This window comes from Falco cherrug, chromosome 5 (genome assembly GCF_023634085.1).
Source record: "Falco cherrug isolate bFalChe1 chromosome 5, bFalChe1.pri, whole genome shotgun sequence".
NCBI lineage: Eukaryota > Metazoa > Chordata > Aves > Falconiformes > Falconidae > Falco > Falco cherrug.
In genome coordinates, this window is record NC_073701.1 from 35,809,766 (window position 1) to 35,833,160 (window position 23,395).

Genomic DNA, 23,395 nt, shown 5'->3' on the forward strand with positions numbered 1-23,395 from the left:
TGGGGACTGCCACTGCCTGCTGCTGGACTGATTGTCTTAGACTTGCACATTGTGGTGTTTTTTGTGAAGTACTATGGCCCATAAGAAAGGATGAATTGCATGAGTTTATGGGTCCCAGCAACAGCAGTTTGGGGGGTAAGAACAGGGCAAGTGCACTGTGAAGCTTCTTTCACTAGGCCCTCCCAGATCCTGACACTCTTGAGAATGAGCTCCTAGTGCTTAAGTTATGAGAAATTGTGAATAAAAATTCCTGTTTGCCTTTTCCATGATTCTCATCATTTTCTACATTGCTTTTGTATTTATCCCTCTGTTAAACTTTTTTCCTAGGATGAAGGATCCTAGTCTGTTTAATTTGGTCCTTCCTTGTTCAGAAACTTTCTGTTGCTTTGGTCTGAATTTTGCCTGAATTACTTTCCTCTGCTATTTCTAATGCTACTGTCTCATTTTTTAAATGGAGGGGTAAGAACTATATTCAAGTTACAAATACTCAAACAGGTGCCCCAGTGATCTGTACAGTGACATAATGTTGCTTTCTGTTTTGTTCTCTATCGCTTTCCTGACATTTCCTAACCTGCCTTTTTGACTTCCACTGAGCTGACACTTTGATGGAACTATCCACAGCAATCCAAAGGTATCTTTCCTGTGTGGTAATTGCTAGTTTTAAGTTTGTTGCTGTGTTCATATAGTTACAGTTGTTCATTCCCATGTCCATTACTTTGCAGTCATTGGTGCTGAGATTCATCTTGCACTTCAACAGTGTTTTGAAAACCATCTCCACCATCACCATCTTTGAGCAGATTTAATTTGTATTACCTTGACATTTTTTTCTCATCAGTAAGCTTTGTCACTTCATTTTTTCCAGATCATTTATGAATCTGTTGAACAGCTCATTCAAATTGTTTCCCAACTTACTCAGTTGTAAGTCCCTATAGGACCTTCCCTTTTACTCTTTGAGCACTTAGGAGGTTGTTTTTTTAAGAGCCTTCAGTGAGAGACTCCATCAAAAAGGCTTTAGAAATGCAAGGTTTATATCAAGTGATCACTCCTATCCACATGCTTATCTGCTCCTTCAAAGAACTCAATCAGATTTGTGCAGTATGACTTCCTTCTACAAAAGCTATGTGAGGGGCAATTGCTATGTCATTTCTCCTTTATGGCCAGTAATTCTTTTCTTCAGTATCTTTTCTACCAATTCCAGGCATACAGAAGTCAGACCTTCTGCCCCTTGCATCCCCTCAAAATGCTTTTCAATCACAGGCATTGTGTTTGCTGCTTTTTCTAGTTCTAGTACAGAGGCTGGGTTAGGTCTTACATTGTATGCCGCAGTTTAATTGCTCAGCCTTTACTATTTCATGTTCAGTTTAGATTTCAGTCAAGATTTCTGAAATATCAAATCCTTGGATTTACTCTTGTTCATTTACTGATTTGTCCTAAAACCTTTTCTTCCAGTTCTTCAGATTAAGACAGTTCCCCTGGCTCTTCTCTGCAAAGAAAACCCCAGTGTGGGAACCTCCTTACATCCCTACAGAAGATGCATGGATGCAGAGAATTTATTTAGCTTTTGTACTTCATCCTTATCTTCTTTGAGCACTCTTTTTACATCTCAATCATCTGTCAGCCCTACGGACCCTCTGGCAAGCTTCCTGATTCTGTTGTCTTTGAAAATAATTTTATTACATGTTTTTATGTCTTCAGCTACTTGTTCCTCAAGATACGCTTTTCAACAAACTTAGGGTGTCTCATTTCACTTAACAGATCTATACTCTTTTCTCTTTTCCTTATTTGGGCAGAACTTGCACTTTTTGAGGGACAGGATCCTCTTCCATTCAGCTATTAAATGAGCCTGGTCTGAGGCAGCAGCAAAGGGAAGGTCCTTTTGAACTGACACCACCATTTTAAATATGCAGTGTACCAAATATTTCCAGCATTAGAGACTGATAATTGTCTGTGCCCCGCTCTGTCCTGTGACAGACACTATTCTGTGCCTCTGTCCCCCATGCCTATTTCTGACTGTCCTCGTCCACACACGTGGACCCATTACTGATGTGGTACACTGTCATTGCGGGGAGGAGCCTGATACAGGCTCAGCTCTCCTTCTCTTCCTTCCCTTAGAGAGTAACGCACCTCCTGCTTTCTAGCGAAGCACCAGAAGAGAGGAGAGCTTCTACAAGGTATGGGGCAAGTGTGGCTCTGAGACTTGAGTGGGGGGAGCTGTGTGGGAAAGATACTAAGGAGGAAAGGAGGGTTTTGTAAGGAGATGTAAAGTACTGCTCGGTAGAGAAAGAGCATGGGATCCCAGTGCCATCTTGTTCATCAGCTTCCACAACAGAGCAGTGCTTTTGCAGAAAAAAATGCTGTGCCTGAGCCAAATCTGACCAGCTGGAAGCTGAGGGAGGAGGTGGGCAAACAGAAGGAAGTGCCTGCCCCCACCCTAGTCTTCCACACCAACCCTTCTGGCACAACAAATATTCATGATTTCATAGTGTCATGGTATTGTGCTCCTCTCTTTGGGGCTGCTGTTGCACAGGCTTCCCAACTTCTCCAGTGCTGCACAACTCTACTCTCATGACTGAACGCAGCACAGAAGACCCAAGACAAAGTTCCCCAGGAAGATTAAGCACCATCCTAGTCTGAGGCATTTCTTACCAACTGCTGTTGGTTAGAGTCCTGAAAGTCTGTTTGTTCTGTGAATCCTGTTCCTAGGAGGCTTATTTTGTCTGCGTACAGAGGCTCAGCCCAAGTATTATGCATTGCTCTGGATGGTAGGATAGCTAAGACTTATATGTGACAGTGCTGAGTGTTTTAGTGACTTGTTCTCCCTTATATATTTTACTCTCTTATCGCTGACAGTCAGTGGAGCTGCACCGTTAACTCTGTAGCAAGAGGTTTGTGTTTTTGGAAAGAAATATTCCCATGCCACTTGTATGTGGCTTAGCTGGTGAAAACAAAGCTTTTATCTATCACAGCTCTTGTAGATAACGGGTCCCTTCTCTGTTGTTTCTGCTGTACAGATGTTCAGAGTTGAATTCTGTCCCTGGTTGCTTGTCAGTCCAATAGGTTGTTCTTGCAGAGCCGAAGAAAGACAGAGTAGCTCACGCTGTGTATCTCAGTGCAAAACCTCACTGGATGGAGCCGCAGGCTGGAAATGCACATGCTGCAGGCATAAAAATAAAATATTTTGTTCATATGGCTCCTTTAAGTGGGCACATTTTTGCAACTGTGCCCTCTGTCTGTGATGTTGATATGTTAATATGTGAGATTGAGCTGGGCTGAGCCCAGGCAGTCCCTAAGTGGTAAACTCTTCATAGGTGGTGACCTTCCCTGGCATTGTTATTACTGAATTTTGACCCAGCTTGATGTAGGGTGTTGAAATCTTTGGGATGCTGCTGTCAGAATATGTTGCGTGCTGACATGATTTAGGCCTTGGCACTTTTCATCAACAGAGAAATGCTGATGTTCTTGCTCAGAGAATAGCATTCTGCCAAACTAAAATACCTCCCTAATGCTCTCAAAGCCACACTGCTTTTAATTTTTCCTTTTATCAATCTTCTGCTGCACTGGTCCCACAGAATTGCAGTAGCCTGATGCCCCTTGGATCTGCTTCACTACAATAGGGAATCACAGAGAAAATTCACCTCCATGTAGAAAGCCAGCACAAAATGGGGAGTACTGGTCAACTCATGCTCCAAACTGAAAAATCTTCTTTTGAACATTGCATAGACTTCATGCTAAACTCTGTACAAAAGTGATTTTCACACAGAACTTTATGCAGTCTAAAACTGTCCTTGGTTACTCGAAAGCTTAAAGGAGTTGTACCAGTTAGTTATAAGCAGAATCTGTCTCTCTGTGAACTGCAGTGCTGTCCTTTGGGACAAAAGGTGCTTGAGAAATGTAAGTTATGACAATAATGTAAAAATACCTGTCTCTCTGTGTCACAGGGTAGTGCTTGAAGTCAGGCACATGCAGAGAGGGGAGGAATGGGCCCCTGGCAGGGGAGTTTTCATGAGGGCCCAGCACTGACCCATGTGGAGTGAGAATTCTCAAGTTACAGATGGAAGGAGGAACAGGATCACAAAAACAAACTGGTTTGAAGTTCAGGTGACGAGAAGTGGTAGGCTGGAGTTCAAAGACAGGATTATTGGCTAGTGTTGCTTTAGTAGTTGGTGGGGGAAGAGCTTAAGGCCACAGTATTACTGCATTGCTGATTTATCAACACAGCCAACACTGTGTATGGTATTTGAGTCGCTTCTAAATCCAGCCACTGGCAATGAAAAGCACATTTAATCCATGTGTTAGATTGTTTGAAGAAGTATCTGTCTCCTGGTCTCTCCCTAAGGTTGGGATTGCTGAAATTGAAATGGAGGTGAGAGAGAAGATTTTAACTGTTTCAGAAACCCTTCTCCTTCTGAGGGGGTCACATCTCCAATAACATCTTTTAACATTTGAGATACTGAAAAATTAAAGGCTCTCTCCCCTTTTGCCCCCTGCAGAGAGAACCCCCACTGTCTCTTCTGTGACTAAGGGTCAAAAATCAAAGACAGGATTTGTATTTAAACAGTTTATTGTTTTTAAGTGTGAGGGCTTTTTTTTTTTTCTCTCAAGCTGGGATTAATGGTCTACACTTAGGAGTTCCACAAATCATCTGCCTTGTTGGCTCTGGTCTCTCTGCAGCAGCCCACTGCTGCAAGATAAAACACTGAAAAACATCCCTTATTAAAGTAATTCTCCTTTAGCCTTTTTCTTCAGTTCTCTTCCATGAAAGAGTATCATTGTTTAACTAGTGCCCACAATGGTTAATTCCCTTGATTTAATACATGCATGCTCTGTTAGCATGCTGGCTGTGGGAGGTTGTAGACTGAAGCTCCAAAAATGTCAGTGCAAGAACAGAGGAAAGTTCTCAGATTAGGCCTGAGTTGCACCTGCAGAGTTACATCAATGCTGGAATAAGAGTGGGGCAATCAGAGGATGAACCTAAGCTATATTTGCAAATCTGTAAATAGTATCCAAAGTAAGAATTAGAGCATCAGTAAGTCGACAGCGAGAAAAAGGGATGAAAATGTTGGAATAGCTGGAAAGCTGAAGACTGAAAATACATTGGTAAAACATAGGGATTATACTCCACTATTGATGTATATTGACAAAACCCTAAGGCAATGAGCTAGAATAGCAGGCATATAGCAGACCATAACTGACCTATGTACTTGTCCTGGTTTCAGCTGGGATAGAGTTAATTTTCTTCTTAGTAGCTGATACAGCACTGTTTTGAATTTAGTATGAGAATAATGTTGACAACACCCTGATGTTTTAGTTGTTGCTATGCAGTGCTTACTTTAAGTCAAGGACTTTCCAAGTTTCCCATGTTCTGCCAGTGAGCAGGAGCACAAGAAGACAGGAGGAAGCAGAGCCACGACAGCTGACCCGAACTAGCCAAAGGGATATTCCATACCACAGAACATCATGCTTGGTATATAGACTGGGGGGAATTGGTTGGGAGTCACCGATAGCTGCTCAGGGACTGGCTGGGCATCAGTCAGCCGGTGGTGAGCAATTGTATTGTGCATCACTTGGGGTTTTTTTTTCCCTTGGGTTTTATTCCTTGCTCCTCTTCATTACAATTATTGGTTTTGTTGTTATTATTATTGTTGGTTATTTTTACTTTCTTTCAATTATTAAACTCTTCTCATCTCAACCCACGGTTTTACCTTTTTCCAGTTCTCTTCTCCATCCCACCAGGGCAAGGTAGGGGTGTGGAGTAAGCAAGCAGCTGCATGGTATTTATTGCTGGCTGGGGTTAAACCATGACAGCACTCCAACCTACATGGGGGGCCCCAGCACCGAAACAATCCTAATTGCTATAGGATGGGTTAATACTAAATGAGCAGATCTGTCTGTGGACTGACAAAAAAATTGCCTTGGGGCCACATAGTTCAATCAGTCGCGTGAATACAAATTCACCTATAAGCAGTGAAAAAGAGGGTGCTAACAGATCCAAAAGCATGTGAAGATCTTTTTATAGTTAAAAGTGAGATTTAACATATCTCAGAATTAATCTCCAGTGATGTTACAGCCCCTCTTGTGGATCACTTTACCTGGACATCTTTAGTCAAGTGCAAAGGGATTCTGCAAGCAGGAAATAGACAACTTAGCCAATAAATACATGCTTCTTACAGCTAACACACACAGAAGCTAGCTAGGATTTAGTGAAATATTAGGCTAAGCATTAGCATACTCGTTGCCTGTATAAAGGCACCTGAAGAGTTTTTGCTGGTGAGGCAAGCATCAATCAGGACAGAAGAGTCAGCCTCCATGGTTGCCATCTGCCACCAGCTGGGCCAGAACTGATAGCACTGACAACTCAGCTCAGGTGACCCCAATGATTTGTGACTGGTCCTCAGCCAGACTGACTATCTGAACTAAACCTCCTTTGGTTTTGTTTTTCCTCTGAAACTTTATATCTTTCCATGCTGGTGTTTTTTCTTCTTGAATCCCAGGGCTACTGCTGGTGCTGTCTTAACAGCCCTATATATTATTATATATACATATATAATATATAACAGCCCAACAGTCTATAATTTTCGCCCTGCAGACTTTCTCCCAGCTTATTCTCAGCAGTTTGAGTCAAATTGCACCGTATCAGTGATGGGCTCTGGATCCTTGGTACGCAGGTGGTTAAATCCCTGGGCTGTGTGTCAAAGGGGGAAGCTTACAGCAGGTATTGCAGAGAACGAGGGGCTACAGCACCCTGTTGATTTTGAAGTGGCATAATTTTGGAGGTTGCTCAGTATCAGTACTTTATATATTGGGGATCTTGGTTCAGTTCTAACAGGAGACAAGAAATAGCCCTCTAAGTAGGGTTCTTCATATGGTTTCTTTCTAGGACTTTCTGGTTAAGAATGTTTTGGGTCAGGCAAGTTGGCACTTCTTCTCAAGTCATAAAATATGGCTGGTTTTGCCAGAGGCTTCAGGGTCATTGTTCCCAGATGAACCTAGCTTAGTAACCATAAAAATTACTTCTATATTGGAGCTGTCTGATGGTCTTCACAAGTTAGGCTGCAAGAGCATCTACCAGCAGTTCACTTGCTCAATGTGGCACTGCCTAGCTATTTCTTGTCTTGTCACTGGCAGTCTCACAGCTGAGCTGCAGAGCCCAAGAGCCAGCCATGGGAAAGGAGTAACTCTTGATTATAGAAGTGGTCCTGCTGGGGTACATCTGAGTTACACGAGCAGGAAGTGGTGAAGAAGCAAAGTTCATGTTGCTACTTCCCCTGTCACATCTGCTCTGCTGATGAAAAGCAGGCTTTGGTTTGCAGGTTGTCTGGTACATTTCAGGCTCCTAGGTTACCAACACCGAGGTAGAGTAAGGGCGTGCTACTTGTCAGTGCTACAGTTTCACTCTCTGCTTGCTCCAAAATAGGGGATACAGCCTTTCTGCAAACAGTTTTTCCTAGCTGCTATTTGTGGTCACCCATGCTAAGCTGTCACAGAGAAAAACCTCTTTCAACCTTCATTATTGTGGCCCCGTCCAAGAAAAAAAATGTATTTATTGCAGGGCGTTCATTTTGTCTACATTTTGTCTCACCCTTGAGATAAAGAGTAAGTCACTGCAGAGGAAAAATGCATTCTTCTATTGCATGACAGAATCACTTGCTTTATTGGAAACTGTGGCAGCGTATTGATTGGTCTATGCAGAAGGTTTTCCCTGATACCAGCTTATTTGGGTGATGTGTTCAAACTTCTTGGTGAGACTGCTGCAGAGAAAGAGATCTGTTGGAATAAGCATACAGAACAAGTTGTTTGAACTACTGACTTAAGCTAATTATAGCCTCTTGGCCAAGGCGTCTCCTCTACTTGCTAATGTCTTTCCACGTCTAATAACTAATGTCTACCAATGGCTGGTGTGTGCTCATCCATGTATAAATCACAGCATTGCCTATAAGCTTTCTAGAGGCTAGACTCAGCAGTCCCAGCAGCTCATAGATGTTGACAAGCATATACTTCTTCCAGCTTTGCTCTGCCACCAAGACACGGTATGGAAGCCATCGCCAAGTTTGATTTCAGTGCCTCTGGAGAGGATGAGTTGAGCTTCCAGGCTGGCGATATGCTGAAGGTAAGTGCAGCTTCAGGCTTGACTAAACAGCATTTCCGAGAAAGCTGCCATTCTATGCTCCCATTTGCCTTGGCAAAACAGATGAAGACAGATGCCTATAGATTGGGATAAAATTGCAGGATACTCATCTCCCATAGGGCTTGCTATAGGTCAATGAACAATACCCACGTTGCTTGAGTCTGTGTCCACTTCACTTGATTTTATACCCATAAACTATGGAATTAGTTGCCCTGCAGTCCTCCAGTAGTCGGCAGGGAAGGATAAGTACCTTTGCTGGAACAGATATCCAGTTCTTCAGTGGACAGATTTTGAGGGTCCTGTCTGTTTCCATTGACTATATAGGTAGTCTAGGGTGACTATGTTTAAGATAATTATGTCTAAAGGCAGGCAGGATGGCTTCCTTATTTCCAGCTCTTAAACTGTTTAAAAGATAGTTGTTATGCATTATAGAACTTTTATCTAACTTTTCACTGTAAGTAGTTACTGTTAGCTGCTGCAGGGGTTTTAGGCAATTGCAAATAGAAAATCCATGAGACAGTCTGTTACACACATAAATGGAAGAGTTTAAGAGGTCTTGGGCTAACAATATATACATCCTTGCAGGAATTTAGCAGTGAGGGAATGACAGAAGTAGGGTTGATCATATACAATACAGAGTATTTAAGAGTCTCTTTAAAGTTTTTGCATGTGTTATGGTAGAACAGTTCTTGTTAACCCAACCCTACCTCCCTGTATGGTCCCAGCTATTCCAATTAATAAGATACTGGGTCTCAGCCTTGCCTCATCCATCACCACCATTTCTTATTTTATTGGCCTTTTAATTTTTGAAGCTTAGACAAAGCTGATGGCATCCAGAACTCATTAAGATCAAATACCAGTTTTTCCCAAAGAGCTATGAGCAGGTTCTGGAGAAATCACTGCCTTTCTTCAGCATAAATGAACACTCTCATTTCTAATTCTTCCTTAGATCAAAAGTAGTCCCCATGTCCCTACTGTCCCATGATTTTTACCTGATACCTTCTTCCTCAGAGACTTTCATCAAGTCCCTGGCTGGGGTGATGGTGTTGACTAGATCAGTTTTCCTTCTGTTCCTCAGTTTCCCTTCCTGTAAAATCATTATAAGCTAGAGCTTCCTTTCAAAGTATGTGGGAAGCTACTGATGAAAAGTGTCAAGTAACACTAAATATCAGTATTATTATTAGTTGTCACAGAGACTTCACTACCAGAAAAGTCAGACTACCTCTTGCTTTAACATCCTTGAGGTAAACAAAATAACACCTTAGCTGCCCAAGCCATAGTAACAGCAAATTAGCCTGAGTAACACCTTTCTTCTGGCATACGCACACATACATTCATACCCTGTCATAAGCCCCCTCCTGCTGCCTGCACAAGCTGCTTGCTGGCTGTCTTTTCTGATTTATGAAGGAGATAAGATGAACAGTATTGATGTAGAGATTAGAAAACAGGAAGCATGAGGCCCTCAACCAGCAATGACAGGAGGAAATCCACCCTCTCAGCCCCCCCACATCCTTCTCTAAGAGGATGACATACTGAGAGAAACCTGCCAGCCCTGCACCAAGAACCAGCAGGTGGGTCTTTCTGGAAACTTCACTGCCAGCAGAGCAGGGCCTGAGCATGACCAGGGAGGGAGTAGCTATCATCCCCTTTGGTCGGCCACAGCAGCAAAAAAGAGCCTTAATCCAGTATCTGGGGATGGTAGAAGCAGTGACTATACAAGCAGGAAATTCCACAGCTTTCTGTTTCCCAACCTTTCTGTATCCAGATGCATAAAAAAGGCCTACGTGGCAGGCAAGGCAATGGGGAATTGGCCCCAGAGAGAGTAACATCCTGTTGCCAACACCAAGTAGTAAGAATGTGCATTGGGCTCCCAAAACATGGGATTGGCTTACAAAATATGCATTATTATTGTTAACAATGGATTTTAAATTAAGCCTTTTCCACTTGCTTTCTCCTTTTAAAACTGTCACGGCTCATGCTTTCAGGCTCCTCTCCAAAACCAGAGAGAATAGAAACATGTTCTATTTCATAAAGTGGAATTCTGTCCCAGGAGTTGGAATGTCAAACAGAACACCAAAGACCACAACATCTGCAGTAAAATCACAATGTGGTTGCATTCCCGTCCTCTCTCCTCTAGCTGAGGGCTGTATCAGGGGCCATCAGCCAGGGAGCAGTGAATATGGGCAGTCCCTGGTCAGCAGTGCAGTCCCCCAGGACCATTACACTCGACTTCAATGTGGGTACACTTGAAGCTGTTCCAGTGTGCACTGTGGACTGGCTTCCTGCTATCCTACGATCTCTTAAGTGTAATAGTGGCTTTAAAATGTTTTTTGCCTCCTCCCTTTATCTACCTTGGCAATGTCCAGGGTAGCTGAAGGGTTAACCCACTAATTAACCTCTTGCAAAATGACATATGAGAGAGCACACAGTAACATCTGTGCAGTCATGACACACACACACACACAGATATAGCTGTATATCCCTTTATGCCCATACACGTCAAAGGAGTTTTCAGAGGTTTTTTCCTCCCTTGCGAAACAGAGATGCTCCGATACCAACTATCAAAAGCAGCAGAGAGAGCTCCTTAAACTCCTATTAAGTCTTTCGGAGCTGAATTTCTCCATTTCACAGACATCAGAGACATGCAAACAGCATCCCCAGCCACCTGGACAGGCATTCAGATGAAGGGATAAAGTTAACAAGCAATCCCTCTAATTCTGCTTGGCCTTCTTTATTGCTTTGTTTGCTCTGAAGTGGTCATCAGCCAGTAACCTTGCTGCACGGTGGGTGGGAAGTAAAGCATATGTGGAGTTCTTTTCTATTCTTACAAGAAATGCTAGGTTTCTGCCAGAATCTTAGATACATACGCCTTTCTCAGGAGACATGTTTATTCCACCCATCTCTCCATTGCAGGTTTTGAGCTCCCAGGAAGAGTGGTACAAGGCTGAGCTCAGAAGTCAAGAGGGCTACGTTCCAAAGAACTTCATTGATTTTCATGTTCCCCCGTAAGTGCCACGGAAAGTGTGTGCACCACCATTGCACGTTTTCACAGAGTGCTGCCAAGAACATGTGTGCATGCATACACAAGGGAAGACATGACAGAGGAAGCACTGGTTATTACATACTGCAGTTTAAACTGGCAAGGACTGCCATAATGCCATACATAGTTCTGCCAGTGCATCTTATTTCTACCCTAAAGCATTCCCTGCTCTTTCAGAGCTGAAAGGATCTCGGCGCTCTCTCACACTCCCAAGTGACTGATGCCTTTGTTACTGTTACTCAGAGGGAGGTCACTGGGTTGTGGTAGGAACTGCACTTAGGTCTTCTCGGCCAGAAGGAGAATAGTCATGTTGTGAAGTCTTGGCAGCAGAGGCTGAGCACAAAAGGAAGAGCAAGAGATATTTTTGAAAATGTAATTCCCTCCCCCTTGACTCTTAGCGATATTAACTCCCTTTTCCCCACCCTGCCATCCACATTTCCCTCTCCTCCCTGCAAAGTGTGTGTGAGTTTCTCTCGATACAGTAGAGGTCAGTGCACTGCTACGTGAAACCTGACAGCTGGTGTTACTCATGGATTGACAGAGATGATAGACCAGACATGCTCCCACACTCGTGCAGACACACGCGTGCATGCACTGGTGCCCTGAGCAGGCAAACTGGGAGGGTACAGGGATTCTGAGTATACAAATAAGTGCCACTGTCCCCTTTGGAGGTGGCACTTACCGGCCTTTTTGGACGTAAGCCAGACTGCTTGGCTGAGCTGAAGGGTGTTATTAGTTTGCAGTGCAACTTATGGGCTTGTACTTCTGCGCTTCAGGGCACTAAGATGTCCCAGTTGGTCTTGTTTGCTCTTTCACAAGGCTGTGGCATCACACAGGGACACTAGCAGTTTCTTTTTTCACACACTTTTTTCTCATGATGCTTTTTGTGCAAGAGCTGTGAAGAAATATTTTGCTTTTATGATGCTTTTAGCTCTTAGAGTAGCAGGTCTGCATTTTGAACCAGTTCAGGCTAGACACTAGAACCAGATGTAGGGAAGAAAGTCGTCTCCTACTTTTGATGGGCGGGTTTTTCCCATTTTTGTCTTATCAAGTAGTCATTGAGGCTGGTTATGAATGTTGATTAAAGTCTGATTTCCCTTTGCTAATGATACATAGGTAAACTGTGATGATAGTAAGGAGAAGTATAACAAAATTTAGAAGTGGAAATGACAGAGGTTATGGAACTATCAGTCCTTAATTTTAATGGAATACAGGCAATCAACATTATGTAAAAGCAGAAAACTTCAGATTGTAGATCTTATTAGCTGTGGAGTAGACATATATAAATGTACATAATGATTTTTTTCTCTACTGAGAAATTCCTACTGACACGGTATTATTTTACTATTTATGGTGACTTTCTTATTATTAGTCCAGTGCCTTACACTATCATTTGTTATGCCTGGCTAAATTTACATAAATTTGCTTATGTATTCTGTGTTTCTGTGGTTTTGTGGTATTGTAACTCTTGCAGAAACCAATTTATTAGTACTAAAACTTTCATGGCTTATTTCTGCTTAAAATTTATGTGTGTCCCTTGCAATATATCCATCACAGTCCAGTAATTTTCAATCAGTTTACCAAAAGCAATCTGATGTATATGTCTGAATTATGCATGAGTGTATACATACAAGTTTGTAATTTAAAATTTCTTTGAATAACACCTTACTGTACTGTGCCTGTTATTACAGTTTCAGCTGAGTGTTGTTTCTTAGCAGGCCAAAGCTTACGTTCTTCTCTTTGCATTTACGTGCTTTTACTGCTCAAAGAAAATGGTCTGCATGCGTCAAAACCCTGTACCTTAGCATGTACATGGCCACTGGGAGTAGTCATCTGTGCTCCTCTGATCCTTTTGTTTTGTCTTTCCTCCACACCACTTATTCACCTTCTCCCTTCCCTCAACTTTTTTGTTCCTCACCTTAATTCACATGCCTTGTTCATGTCTCCATGATTTTTCCCACCTGACAGCTGGTTTGATGAGAGGATATCCCGCCATGAAGCAGAGAACATCCTCATGAGCAAAGGAGTTGGCTCCTTCATTGTCAGAGCCAGTCAGAACTCTCACGGTGACTTCTCCATCTCTGTCAGGTATCTGCTTCTCACAGCATTTTCCTGCTGCTTTTCCTTTTCAGTGGTGTCCCTAGCCTCCTCTTGACAGGATTCCTAATGTGGCATAACCTCTTGGGAAGTTTGCATGCTGCCAGTCACTGGCAGTGCTGCTGTGTTGTGAATGAGAACAAATTAGGCATCTGATTCCCAAATCTTCCTGCCTCTTTTCAAGTGACAAAGTGAATGCCCATTCCAAAGCTGCATCTTCTGGTGACCTGCTTCTCTGAAAAAGCTGCAGCAAAGCAGAGTGCTACATGGGACATTTCCCATAGTGCAAAACACACATTTGTTTTAATTCCCTGACAGTTCTGGTTGCTGAGTCAAAGAACTCCACTACTGCCATTAAGAGATGATTATTACATTGCGAACTTATTTCCCACAGGTCATGAAACAGCCATTGAACAGGAACAGCTTTTAGTTGCTTGCAGCCCAGCTGCATTTCAGCAATTTATTGTAGCCCAGCCCTTCTCAGAGTGTTTGCTTCAAAGCAGAGCTCTTAGATGATGGCTGGTTTCCCAGTTTTCAGACAAACAATTGATAACCAGTTTTAAATTGGAGTAGTGGTTAACAATGTCTTTTCCAAGCAGCGTGCACTTTCTGATTCAGGGAGCTCAAAAAGTATCTGGGAAGAATGCAGGAAAACATTTTGTTTACATCTATAGCAGTAAACTAAGTACAATCAGGATCTTTCTCTGGCCCTGAGGTCAAGCAATGTGGCAAAGCGCAGATCCACATGGCTAAACCATCTTCACCTCACGGAACAGAAAAGCTGTATTCAAGCAGCTCACCGCGAACAGTTCTTGGTCCACTCTGTCTGCCTAACCATGGCCCAGCACTGTCTAGGAGAGAGCTTTTTGGTTTAGACCAAAACCATGCTAATACTTCAACAGCGCGTGTGACTGTAGCACTCCAGGATAGCACTCAGTCCTTGCCTGGTCCCTGTTTAGTTTATTTGTGCAGATGTAGCCTCTGAGATGAGTGTTGTGAGTTCTGGAGTTACACAGAGCAAGGAGGTAGGTACCAAAACCAGATCACATCTAGTGCAAAAAGGAATTGACCAAATCAGATAAGAGGTAAGAGGAGGGGAGTTGCAAGTGGGAAGCAGGAGCAGAAAGTTGAGACAGTTAATTTGGCTTGTAACAGCAACCAATAATTCCTTTTTTTCTTTTCTTTTCTTTTCTCTTGGGTAAGGAGAATGACCAGTAGTAGTGATATTACACTAGAAAGTATACAATTATAAAACTCAGTGTATGGCTTTGTGTAACTATGTCTGCATATAGTGGTGATGCCCGTGGTGTGAAAAGGTATAATATATCTCTTATAGGCAATGCAGACTGGATGTTAACAGGAACATGCAGAGGCTAGTGGATAGACTACAACTGCACCTTTGTCTCCCGTATAAAGTACAGAATAAAGCTATTAGCTATTTGTGGCCCTGAAAGCTCCTCTGGCCTTTATTTCAAAGGAGAGGCTTTAAAACCCTATGCTTTGTTCCCATAGTGCTTTGTGACTGGGCAGACCTGCGGTGCTCCATGTTTGTATGTTGATAAGTCTTTTGAAATACAGAGCCATAGCTAGGTCCAGTACACACAAGGATTGCCATTGCTTTACTTTCCAGAAGTCTAGTTTTGGCCAAGCAAGAAGTTTTGGTACCTTTCTGGAAAAGACTTTTTCAAAAAAGACAAAAATGTAATCTGGTTGATGATCCCTTACTTTTTCAATTGGATCCAGACATGAAGATGATGTGCAACACTTCAAAGTGATGAGGGATTCAAAGGGTAACTATTACTTGTGGACAGAGAAATTCCACTCGCTAAACAAGCTGGTGGACTACTACAGGACAACTTCCATCTCCAGGCAGAAGCAGATCTTCCTGAGGGACAACAGCCGAGAAGAGAAGGTAAACACAAACTGTCCTTAGAAGTTTCTCAGGAAGGAATTCAGCCTATGAGAATGTCTTGGGGAGGGGGCATGCGGGGAGAGAGTGTGTCCTCAGACACCCTGTCATATCACTGCACTGATGGGCCTTGCGACACAGATTTTTCATGGATTCAGCAGTACGTACGGTTTTATAATTGAGCAGAATTTTCTAGTTCTGTTTTGGATAGCAATAGGCAGTGCTGCAAATCTGCACAGAGGTGCTTTGCTAAAGCTGTGCTAAGGCCCCAGAGCTGAAGTTCTAAGATGCCTTACACATCCAAGGAGAGCAGAACTTACCTTATTGAAATGCCTAGCTTTCATAAGGGCAGGTACTCAGCTGACTGGTAGGTTGTGTCTGAGAAGAATTTGAATCTGGTCTCCTAGTGTCCTTGAATGCACCCAGAGTGCAGCTGTTACTACAGTTGAAAGTTTGTCTGCTCAGAAGAATCATCCATCTTCTGTTACCAAGCAAACACAGTAACGAATTTGGAGGAACTGAGGGCAAAACCTGGAGGTATGGGAACAGGCTGTGCATTCAGGGAAGATGTAGTAGCTGTTTGAGAAAGCAGGGAAATCTCGGTCCAATGAATGCCTGGGTTTGTGCCAAAGGAACAAGCAAATGACATAGTGGAGAGTGCTATGCATTGCACACACAGTACTGGGAGTGAACATGCCCGGTCACTGCAGTAACCAAAGTTCTGCTTTACTGGGAAACGGATTCTGGTATTAAATTACCAGGATGTGCAGGTAAAGGCAAGGCATGAAGTATATGATTTGCTGACTGCAGCGGTAGTTTTATAGGCATATAGGTAGTTTTATATGACCCATATAGGTAGTTTCATATGGGTCATTCTTACTGGCTCCAAAAGAGACATGATATGTTTTTCAGTCTGAAGAAGGGGCTTGTGTTATTGTCTCCTTCTAGACCACTTAAAATGCACCAGTAAGGTATAAAATAGAGGCTATGGGACCTGTGAGAGAGATCACAGTGAAGAATTGTCTGGGGAAGGAGAAAGGAAGACTGTATGCATGTATGTCAGTAAACCAACCTGTTTGGGCTGACTGTGAGCACGAAGGGAAAGAGAACAGCATTTGCTCCAAGATGCAGACAGGCAAATGAAAGGAGTAAAGTTTACTTTGGCAAACACTCTGTACATTTGTTATGGTGATGGTCTCAGCAGGATATGTTTAGCACTTGTCACAGTGGGGTTTCTGTTCACAATTCAAATTTCGAGATGCTACAGCCATATGATAAAATGACAGTAATATACAGATTTCAGCGCAGAGACAAATGAAGTCTAAGGGCAGTATTTCCTAAAAAAAGCTTGGTTTCTGTGCCAGTCCTTACATCAGTGGCCACATTTTCAGTCCAGCACCTCCCATTACTACCCAGTCTTCAGATGGGGAATGGCTATGACAAAGATCTAAAATATGGGATTCCTGATTTGTCCTTTTGTTCAGAGGGGCAGGATCCTTCCTTTGGAAGAGCCTCCAAGGTAGAGGTCAGTGGCAGTGATCAGTGTGCAACAATTGCTAATCTTCAGTCAAAGATGTGTGGGACACAAAAATCTGACCTCACTTTTGTGATCTTTCTTCCATCAGGAAAGGCATGGTGGGAGCCTGGAACGGATGGGCCGGGAAGGATTCCATCTGTGTGGAGCAGCTGGAGAGGATAATTTTTCTATATCCAAGAGAAATGTAGAGCATCCTATCCCCATACTGCAGCAGCAACAGGTACTACCAGGAATGAGGGGCTGGGATGTCAAGCCCAAGCACCTGAAACACTGGCCTTGATTGCTTAGTAGCATGTGAACAGTCACTTTGTCAAAAATCTGTCACCCTGCTTTAGGAAGCAGTCAGTTAGGTCTTCATATTGGGGTAGCAGCAACGATTTTGTCACCCTGGGGAGCTCTTTCGATGTGCAATAAATATGTGGGCTTTTATTTAGTTTTGTGATCCGCAACTGATTGACAGACCAGCAAAAAGTCAGCTTACAGTGGCTCTTTCACTGGGAACCTGGGAGAACTTCTGGGGAATTTTGGGGGCTCCATCCCAAAACCTGGAAAACAAAGAATGGTGTCACATTCTCGCTTTGCTTAGGAAAGGAGAAAAGTATCATCCAGTGAGAGTGCAGAAAAACACTCCCAGATCTTGCATGCACACACATATATGGTTTCAGGAACTTGTCTCTAGTCTGTGGGACAAAGGAAACCTTACTGCCCGTTTCTTCTTTCTGAGTTGTGCTACTAACATTCAGCACCATAAAACACATCACAGGGATGAGAAATGACAATGTTAAACCTAGTAGAGTTTGGTTTCCTTTAGAACAATCCTCCTCCTCCCTATTCTGGGCCCTCTCTGCACTCTTTCATCATGTTGCATCCCTGATGTGTGAGGTTTCCTTACTCCTTTGCTTCCACAGGAATGGAGAGAACAGCAGTATCTGGTGCTGTCTTCAAAGTTCTTCCTGATTAATTTGGGGAAAGTAGTTTTCCTGGGGTTGGCTCATGTCTCTAGCTAGAGAGAGTGTAGTATCATCCAAGGAAAGGACTTGTCCTACTGAAGTAAAGAAATCCAAAACGCTGTTTCTTAAGGCATGAGAGCTCCCACATAGCAAGGCCAGGGACAATCATGAAATAGCTGTTCTCTCTCATCAGACAAGCAGTGTTGCCTGTCAGGGTACTGCTGAAGGAATAATACAGCTTCTGACAAAGCTGAGGGCCTGAACTCTTTGGAGCATAGTCTATGCATCAGTCACACTTGATATAGAGCAGAAACACTCACAGGAGTGAAGCAGCCATGTAGTAAGTCTTGCAGCTGCAAAGCCAGATTAAGTTCACTCACTTTCTGGTAGGGACAGGTAAGGTGCAAATTGTGCTCCAGTCTCAGGCCTCAGCAAACTTTTAGGCTGACAAAAGGCACAAGTGAAACCAAGGGAAATTTTCAAAGAGTGGGTGCAAGAAAGGAAGCAACAAGAGGGAGAGGACAAAAACTGTTTGCAAGCAACAGCAAGTACAAGCTGTTGTTCTCCCTCCCCTCTGTTGAACACAACTTATCAGACTCTGTGTCACTGAAGCACTGCTGCAACCTGAGCTAACATGATAACAGATTTTGTCACACTGTTATTGTAAAAAAAAAAAGCTTAGTGCATGCACTAAGGGCCTGGAAGGATGAAGACACTCAGCACCTCTCATCTGTGCAGACAAAAGAAAACTTGCTCCCTAGATGTTGCCCCCTTCCTCTCTCCATCTGTCTGGGCTGATTTGTGTTGATATGACTTCAGATGTGTGATCATATGGCTTCTTTTCTTTGAACCTGATTTTGCCCCTTTCTTCTTTGGTTAATTGGGCTACTGGGTTCTCAGGCTTGCTCCCTGCCCTTCACAGAATGGAGCAGTCCAAGAAAAAATAAAGTAGTGAATCCTCAGCTGTGCAGTCAGCTGCGTCAGCATCGCTGCCATTCCACCAGTGTATGGGATGGAGGAGTGGGCAGGACTGGGGCATAGTACCTCCAGATTGGCAAAAGTCCCCTGAGCAAGTATGGTTTTTCACCTGTGAGAACAGCCTTAGGTTTTCTCCAACAGTCCCAGAGGCCGAAAAAATCCCTCTCTGACCACTTTTCCCAGTGGCTGTGGAACACAGCTGAGAACAGTCAAATTTCAACTTCTAAGAAGAAAAATCCAAAACAGAACAGTCTGAGGTGACCTCTTCCATGACAGGCATTGCTTGCAGGACGGCAGCCCAGGGGTTGTATTGGAAGTACACATCTAAGATGATTTACCTGAGGGTTGGACCCTGACTCCCTGGCCACCAGTGACTTTTAAAGCTCCTTATTTATACATATTAGCACATACGTTACTTTTGTCTTGCTGTTTTCTTTCTAGGATAGATATGGTGGGAGTCTGGACAGGAAAGATGGGCTGCATGGACTAAGGGATCACGGCCAGGGAAGTGCAGCAGCTATGCAATGGAGACACATAGACCCACTGCACCAGCAGACACCGGTAGGTGATGCACTTGGAAGGCCCCATCTGCCTGACTTAGCAATGGCCAAGCAGTCTGGGCAATGTCACCTGCACAGAGGCTACATGAGGAATAGTGTATTAAGCCTGTTGGGACGTATCTTAGATGTTTTTGATTTTCAGGACTCTGTCCCAGACACTTGAATCTGCTTCTGGGGTACTCTGAGGGCAAGACTATGGTGTTACATGACCATAGTTCTAGGGCTGCTCTCAAGGCCAACCTTAGTTAACATACAGACTTAGTAGGAGGGAACTTAGCATGAGCTTCACAAAACAGGCATCTGGGACATTGTGAATGAGCCCAAGCTCACCCATGGGTTTGGATTCAGGTCAGCAGAAGGTATTTCTGAAAATCTAATGATCTCTCCTAGAAGAGCTTCATGCCCGCTGATGGGACTGGCTTTGCCACCACAGCCAGGCCTTCCTAAGTACAGTAGCTATATGTACAGTGCTCTTTTTAGGTCCTGCGGAGAGTTGCCTCATGATACTGTGCCATGCTACAGCACTTTCTGTCTTGCAGTGCACTTGTAGTCACACTGTCTCTTCCACTACTTTTTGCTTCAATCCTGAGAAGACCTGTCATCACACAGTTCTACTTGTCTGTTCCTGGTGCATCCTCTCAGACCTACTATGCCACCAAAGTGGAACTCACCTACCTGTCACACTTATCTGTCAGAGCCTCTCAACACACTGGGTGTGGGCGTGATCCAGATATGCCTCTGCAGACATCTCAGACTGCTCCCCTACCTGGATCCATACCTGGCAGTTGACTTCAAGTAACAATTTGCTCTGCAAATTCCTAGTATGTGAATGCCTGCTCAGAGCATGGTGTCTTTCTCTGCTTCAGCCTGTGATTCCACTGCCAACTCTAATGTATTTCTCCATCAGCTCCTAGGAGTGTGACCTAATTCACACTTCTCTTCCTTGAGAAAATGTACAGCTTAGCCCTGAACAACCAGAGGACCTAGATCCAAGGAGAGAAGGGAAGGACAGAAGGCCTTTCTCAAGTGTGAGAGAAAGGACAGATTAGATTAGGAAATTTGGAACAAACCGGGAAACAGGGACATGTCTTCTTTTGGCAAAAGCCCCAGATCTTTATTATAATCCAGCTCAAAATACAATGGCTTTTATCCATCAGGGGCTGTGACAATGAATAACAACAGGCCCTTGCCTGCCACACCCTATCAGTGATCTAGAAGCCACAATCCAATTATAGGAAGGTCTATATGTCCAGCCAAATAACTAGGAGTCATGTCTAAGCAGGGCCCTGAATGGAAGATTTGGCAAAAGAGTCTGTCTTCAAACAAATCTCTCCATCTGTGCCCACAAAATATACCTCCCAAATTGTCCATGCTCCATGGTGTGGGTGCCAACAATTTCCCAGAAAAGAAGCCCATGCCATGTCCTTTAAAATCTAACTTCCAGTCAAAATAGGAGATTGATTGCAAAGCCCCTTATGACAAAGAAAAAATCTTAGTGCTCATTAAAGTGAGCTCCAAACCCAAAATGAACTGATACACCCAAGCAGTTCCTAAATCCTTGAGTTCAGGGGACTGACCATGGGGATAGTCCAAAGAAGGTTTAAGACCTTCCCCTATGCCCCAGAAGTGCCTGAAAGAGTAAATATCATTCTTTACAATGTTCACTAGACTCGCCTGTGTGCTGGCTCTCCTGATGTATCCCTCATAGTCCTTTGCTGGCCAAGGACACATTTCTAAGTCTGTACCACCAGCAGCTCATGTCCCTAGAGGTGCTCCTGTAACTGGCTTCGAATATGGCTACCATGATTGATCTTACAGGGCAGAGGAGACAGAGCCACGTGAACACTGTTTCCCGATGACCTGCTCTCAGCCTGACTTCTCACCTCAGGGTGTGAATACCCATAAACATACTGAGGCTGCTGAAAACCCAGGCACAATTCCTTGGGTGTCCTTGTAAATTGGTCCCTCTTCCTGGCATCTTGGCCACTTCCTGTTTTAATTGCAAGATGGTCTCAATTTCAGCATTTCTTGTCCTCTCTTAGTGAACATATGTTCTGGGGCATAAAAGGGGTAACAGGAGAATGACCTTTAAGAGTTCTGGCTCATTGTTCCCTTCCTGTCTCTATCTCCTTTCCAGCGAACACTATGGGTCCGTGCCTTGTACGACTTTGATGCTGTGGAGCATGATGAGCTGGGTTTCCGCAGCGGAGACATCTTAGAGGTCCTGGACAGCTCCAATCCATCATGGTGGAAAGGACGTCTGCGTGGGGAACTGGGTCTCTTCCCTGCCAACTATGTCACACCGGTGCCCCTGTGAAGGCACAGTATGACCCAGAGGGCCATGTGGGAGCTGCTCTTCTGACATGACAGGGACAAGAGGGAGTGCATCTTCCCTTGCCCCAGGACATACAGTATTTTTGGTTTTGTCTTAATTTATTGGCAACTGATCTTTTGAAATGCTGGTATGAAAAGGAACCCTTTGAAGAGGATAGGATTTCTTCCCCTATTTTTCACATCCATGAAGGGGAGGGAGCAAAAATCCTGGACTGTTCATTGAGATCTTACTGGATCCTCCCTGCCCTGTCACTTATTTGGCTAAGTATTGATAACTTCCTGCAGTTAGGTTTGTTCTGTGGAAATGCACCTCAGACAAGTCAAACTTCAGTATTCAGGTAAACCTCGCCTTTCCTTCTGGATCTGGTAGCACTTATAGTCTCTTCAGGCTCCATTTCACCTATCTTTCAGAGGCAGAAGGAACACCCTGCTCCCAATTAACACCCAATTAAATGATCATTGGTAATCACATCAGTCCTTTAAGTAGGGGAGGAAACTGAGGGGGCCTTAGGTTGAGCTGCAAGGCAACCTTGGCTTTCTAAACAGTTTCTGCCTTATCCCAGCAGTACTTTCTGTGGGTATGGACTGTTATGGATATACCAGTTGAAGGGAAAGGATCCTGTAAGATTTTGTACAAACAAACCAGTGGTGAAGGTATGGGAGAGTGAGAAGCTACTTTCTTTGCTTCTTCTGATAGTCCAGCTCTTCTTTCTTCACCTCTAACAACAACTTGTCCCATTCTCAAGTGGCTCTCTGAGGTACCTACACTTCTCTTTAGACATCCTGGTTAGAGCAGGTCAGGCCCTTCGGCTATACTAATATTCACTTCATTGGATAACAGTGAATATCCCTCACTGGTTCCTTTTGTAAAACTGAATTGGGGAGGGGCTGGAGAGAAGAGGTTTTTCTGGTTTGGTGGCAGAAGTTCTTTCCCTGAGAATGCACTGTGTTCAGGATCGCTGTGTACACAACTCTGACTTGCTAGTGGAATGTCTCATCCAACAGGTTAAGCTGTTGCTTTACAGTATGCAGAGAATAAAGTTGTGGCTATCAAATAGTCTGTTCTCTGTTGCATTTTCTTTTGGATGAAATAAGGTAAATAAGTTTTCAAATAATTGCTAAGTAAATGCCCGGATGTGATACAAATATACTGCAAATGCACATTAAAAATTATTTGAATCCTGTGAAAGAGACGCTGCTGCATAACCACTGCTCAGACAAGTTGATATTAAACAAGCTGCCTGCATCTTTCACAACATGTGGGACCTTGGCAGTCACAGCAAGGAAGTGATGATTTATCATTCTTGGGAAAGAAAGAAAGGGCAAGTGAAAAACTCCAAAAACAAATCCAATCCAGCAAGAAAAATGTTCTTACCTTTTGTTAGTCCCAGTGGGAGAAAATTAATCCGGAAATAGGTTCTTGGTAAAGTCCAATTCAACGTAGCTGGCCTAAATAAAGCTGCCAGCTAGACAGAGTATTAGCAGAAAGAACGCATTGTCATATTTTTGAGAGAACTCACAGAATCCAAGTTGGGCTTGGAAGGGACCTCTGGAGATCATCTAGTCTAACCCCACCCCACTAAAGCAGATTCACCTAAAGCAGGTTGCACAGGATCACATCAGGCAGGTTTCGAATATCTCCAGAGAAGGAGGCTCCACAACCTCTCTGGGCAGCCTGTTCCAGTGCTCTGTCACCCTCAAAGTAAAACTCCACCGAAAGCAGATTATTAATGGATGAAGTAAAATTAGAGTAATTAATTAACAAGGTATATAAGTTCTAAATAGAATAGATAACTTGGAAAGACAGGTTAAGAGCTTATGTCTATTGTCTACCAGGGAATGGAGACATACCATATGACCTCCTG

General features: G+C 43.5%; 1 protein-coding gene across 6 annotated transcripts in view; it reads left to right on the top strand.

The window, feature by feature from the left end:
* The window catches only part of GRAP2 (GRB2 related adaptor protein 2), a 119,159-nt gene extending 96,572 nt beyond the window's left edge, over positions 1-22,587 (top strand). For 5 of the 6 annotated variants that reach the window (XM_055711852.1, XM_055711853.1, XM_055711855.1 and 2 more), the window contains 7 exons: positions 8,005-8,107; positions 11,039-11,130; positions 13,134-13,253; positions 15,006-15,174; positions 16,797-16,928; positions 19,078-19,197; positions 21,334-22,587. In XM_055711852.1, coding sequence (XP_055567827.1) covers positions 8,005-8,107; positions 11,039-11,130; positions 13,134-13,253; positions 15,006-15,174; positions 16,797-16,928; positions 19,078-19,197; positions 21,334-21,513 — 916 coding nt within the window. In that variant the 3' untranslated portion in view covers positions 21,514-22,587. Of the gene's footprint in view, positions 1-2,077; positions 2,172-8,004; positions 8,108-11,038; positions 11,131-13,133; positions 13,254-15,005; positions 15,175-16,796; positions 16,929-19,077; positions 19,198-21,333 lie in introns of those variants that run through there. The other variant, XM_014286275.3, reaches the window with a different exon arrangement.
* Positions 22,588-23,395: the final 808 nt, after the last annotated feature.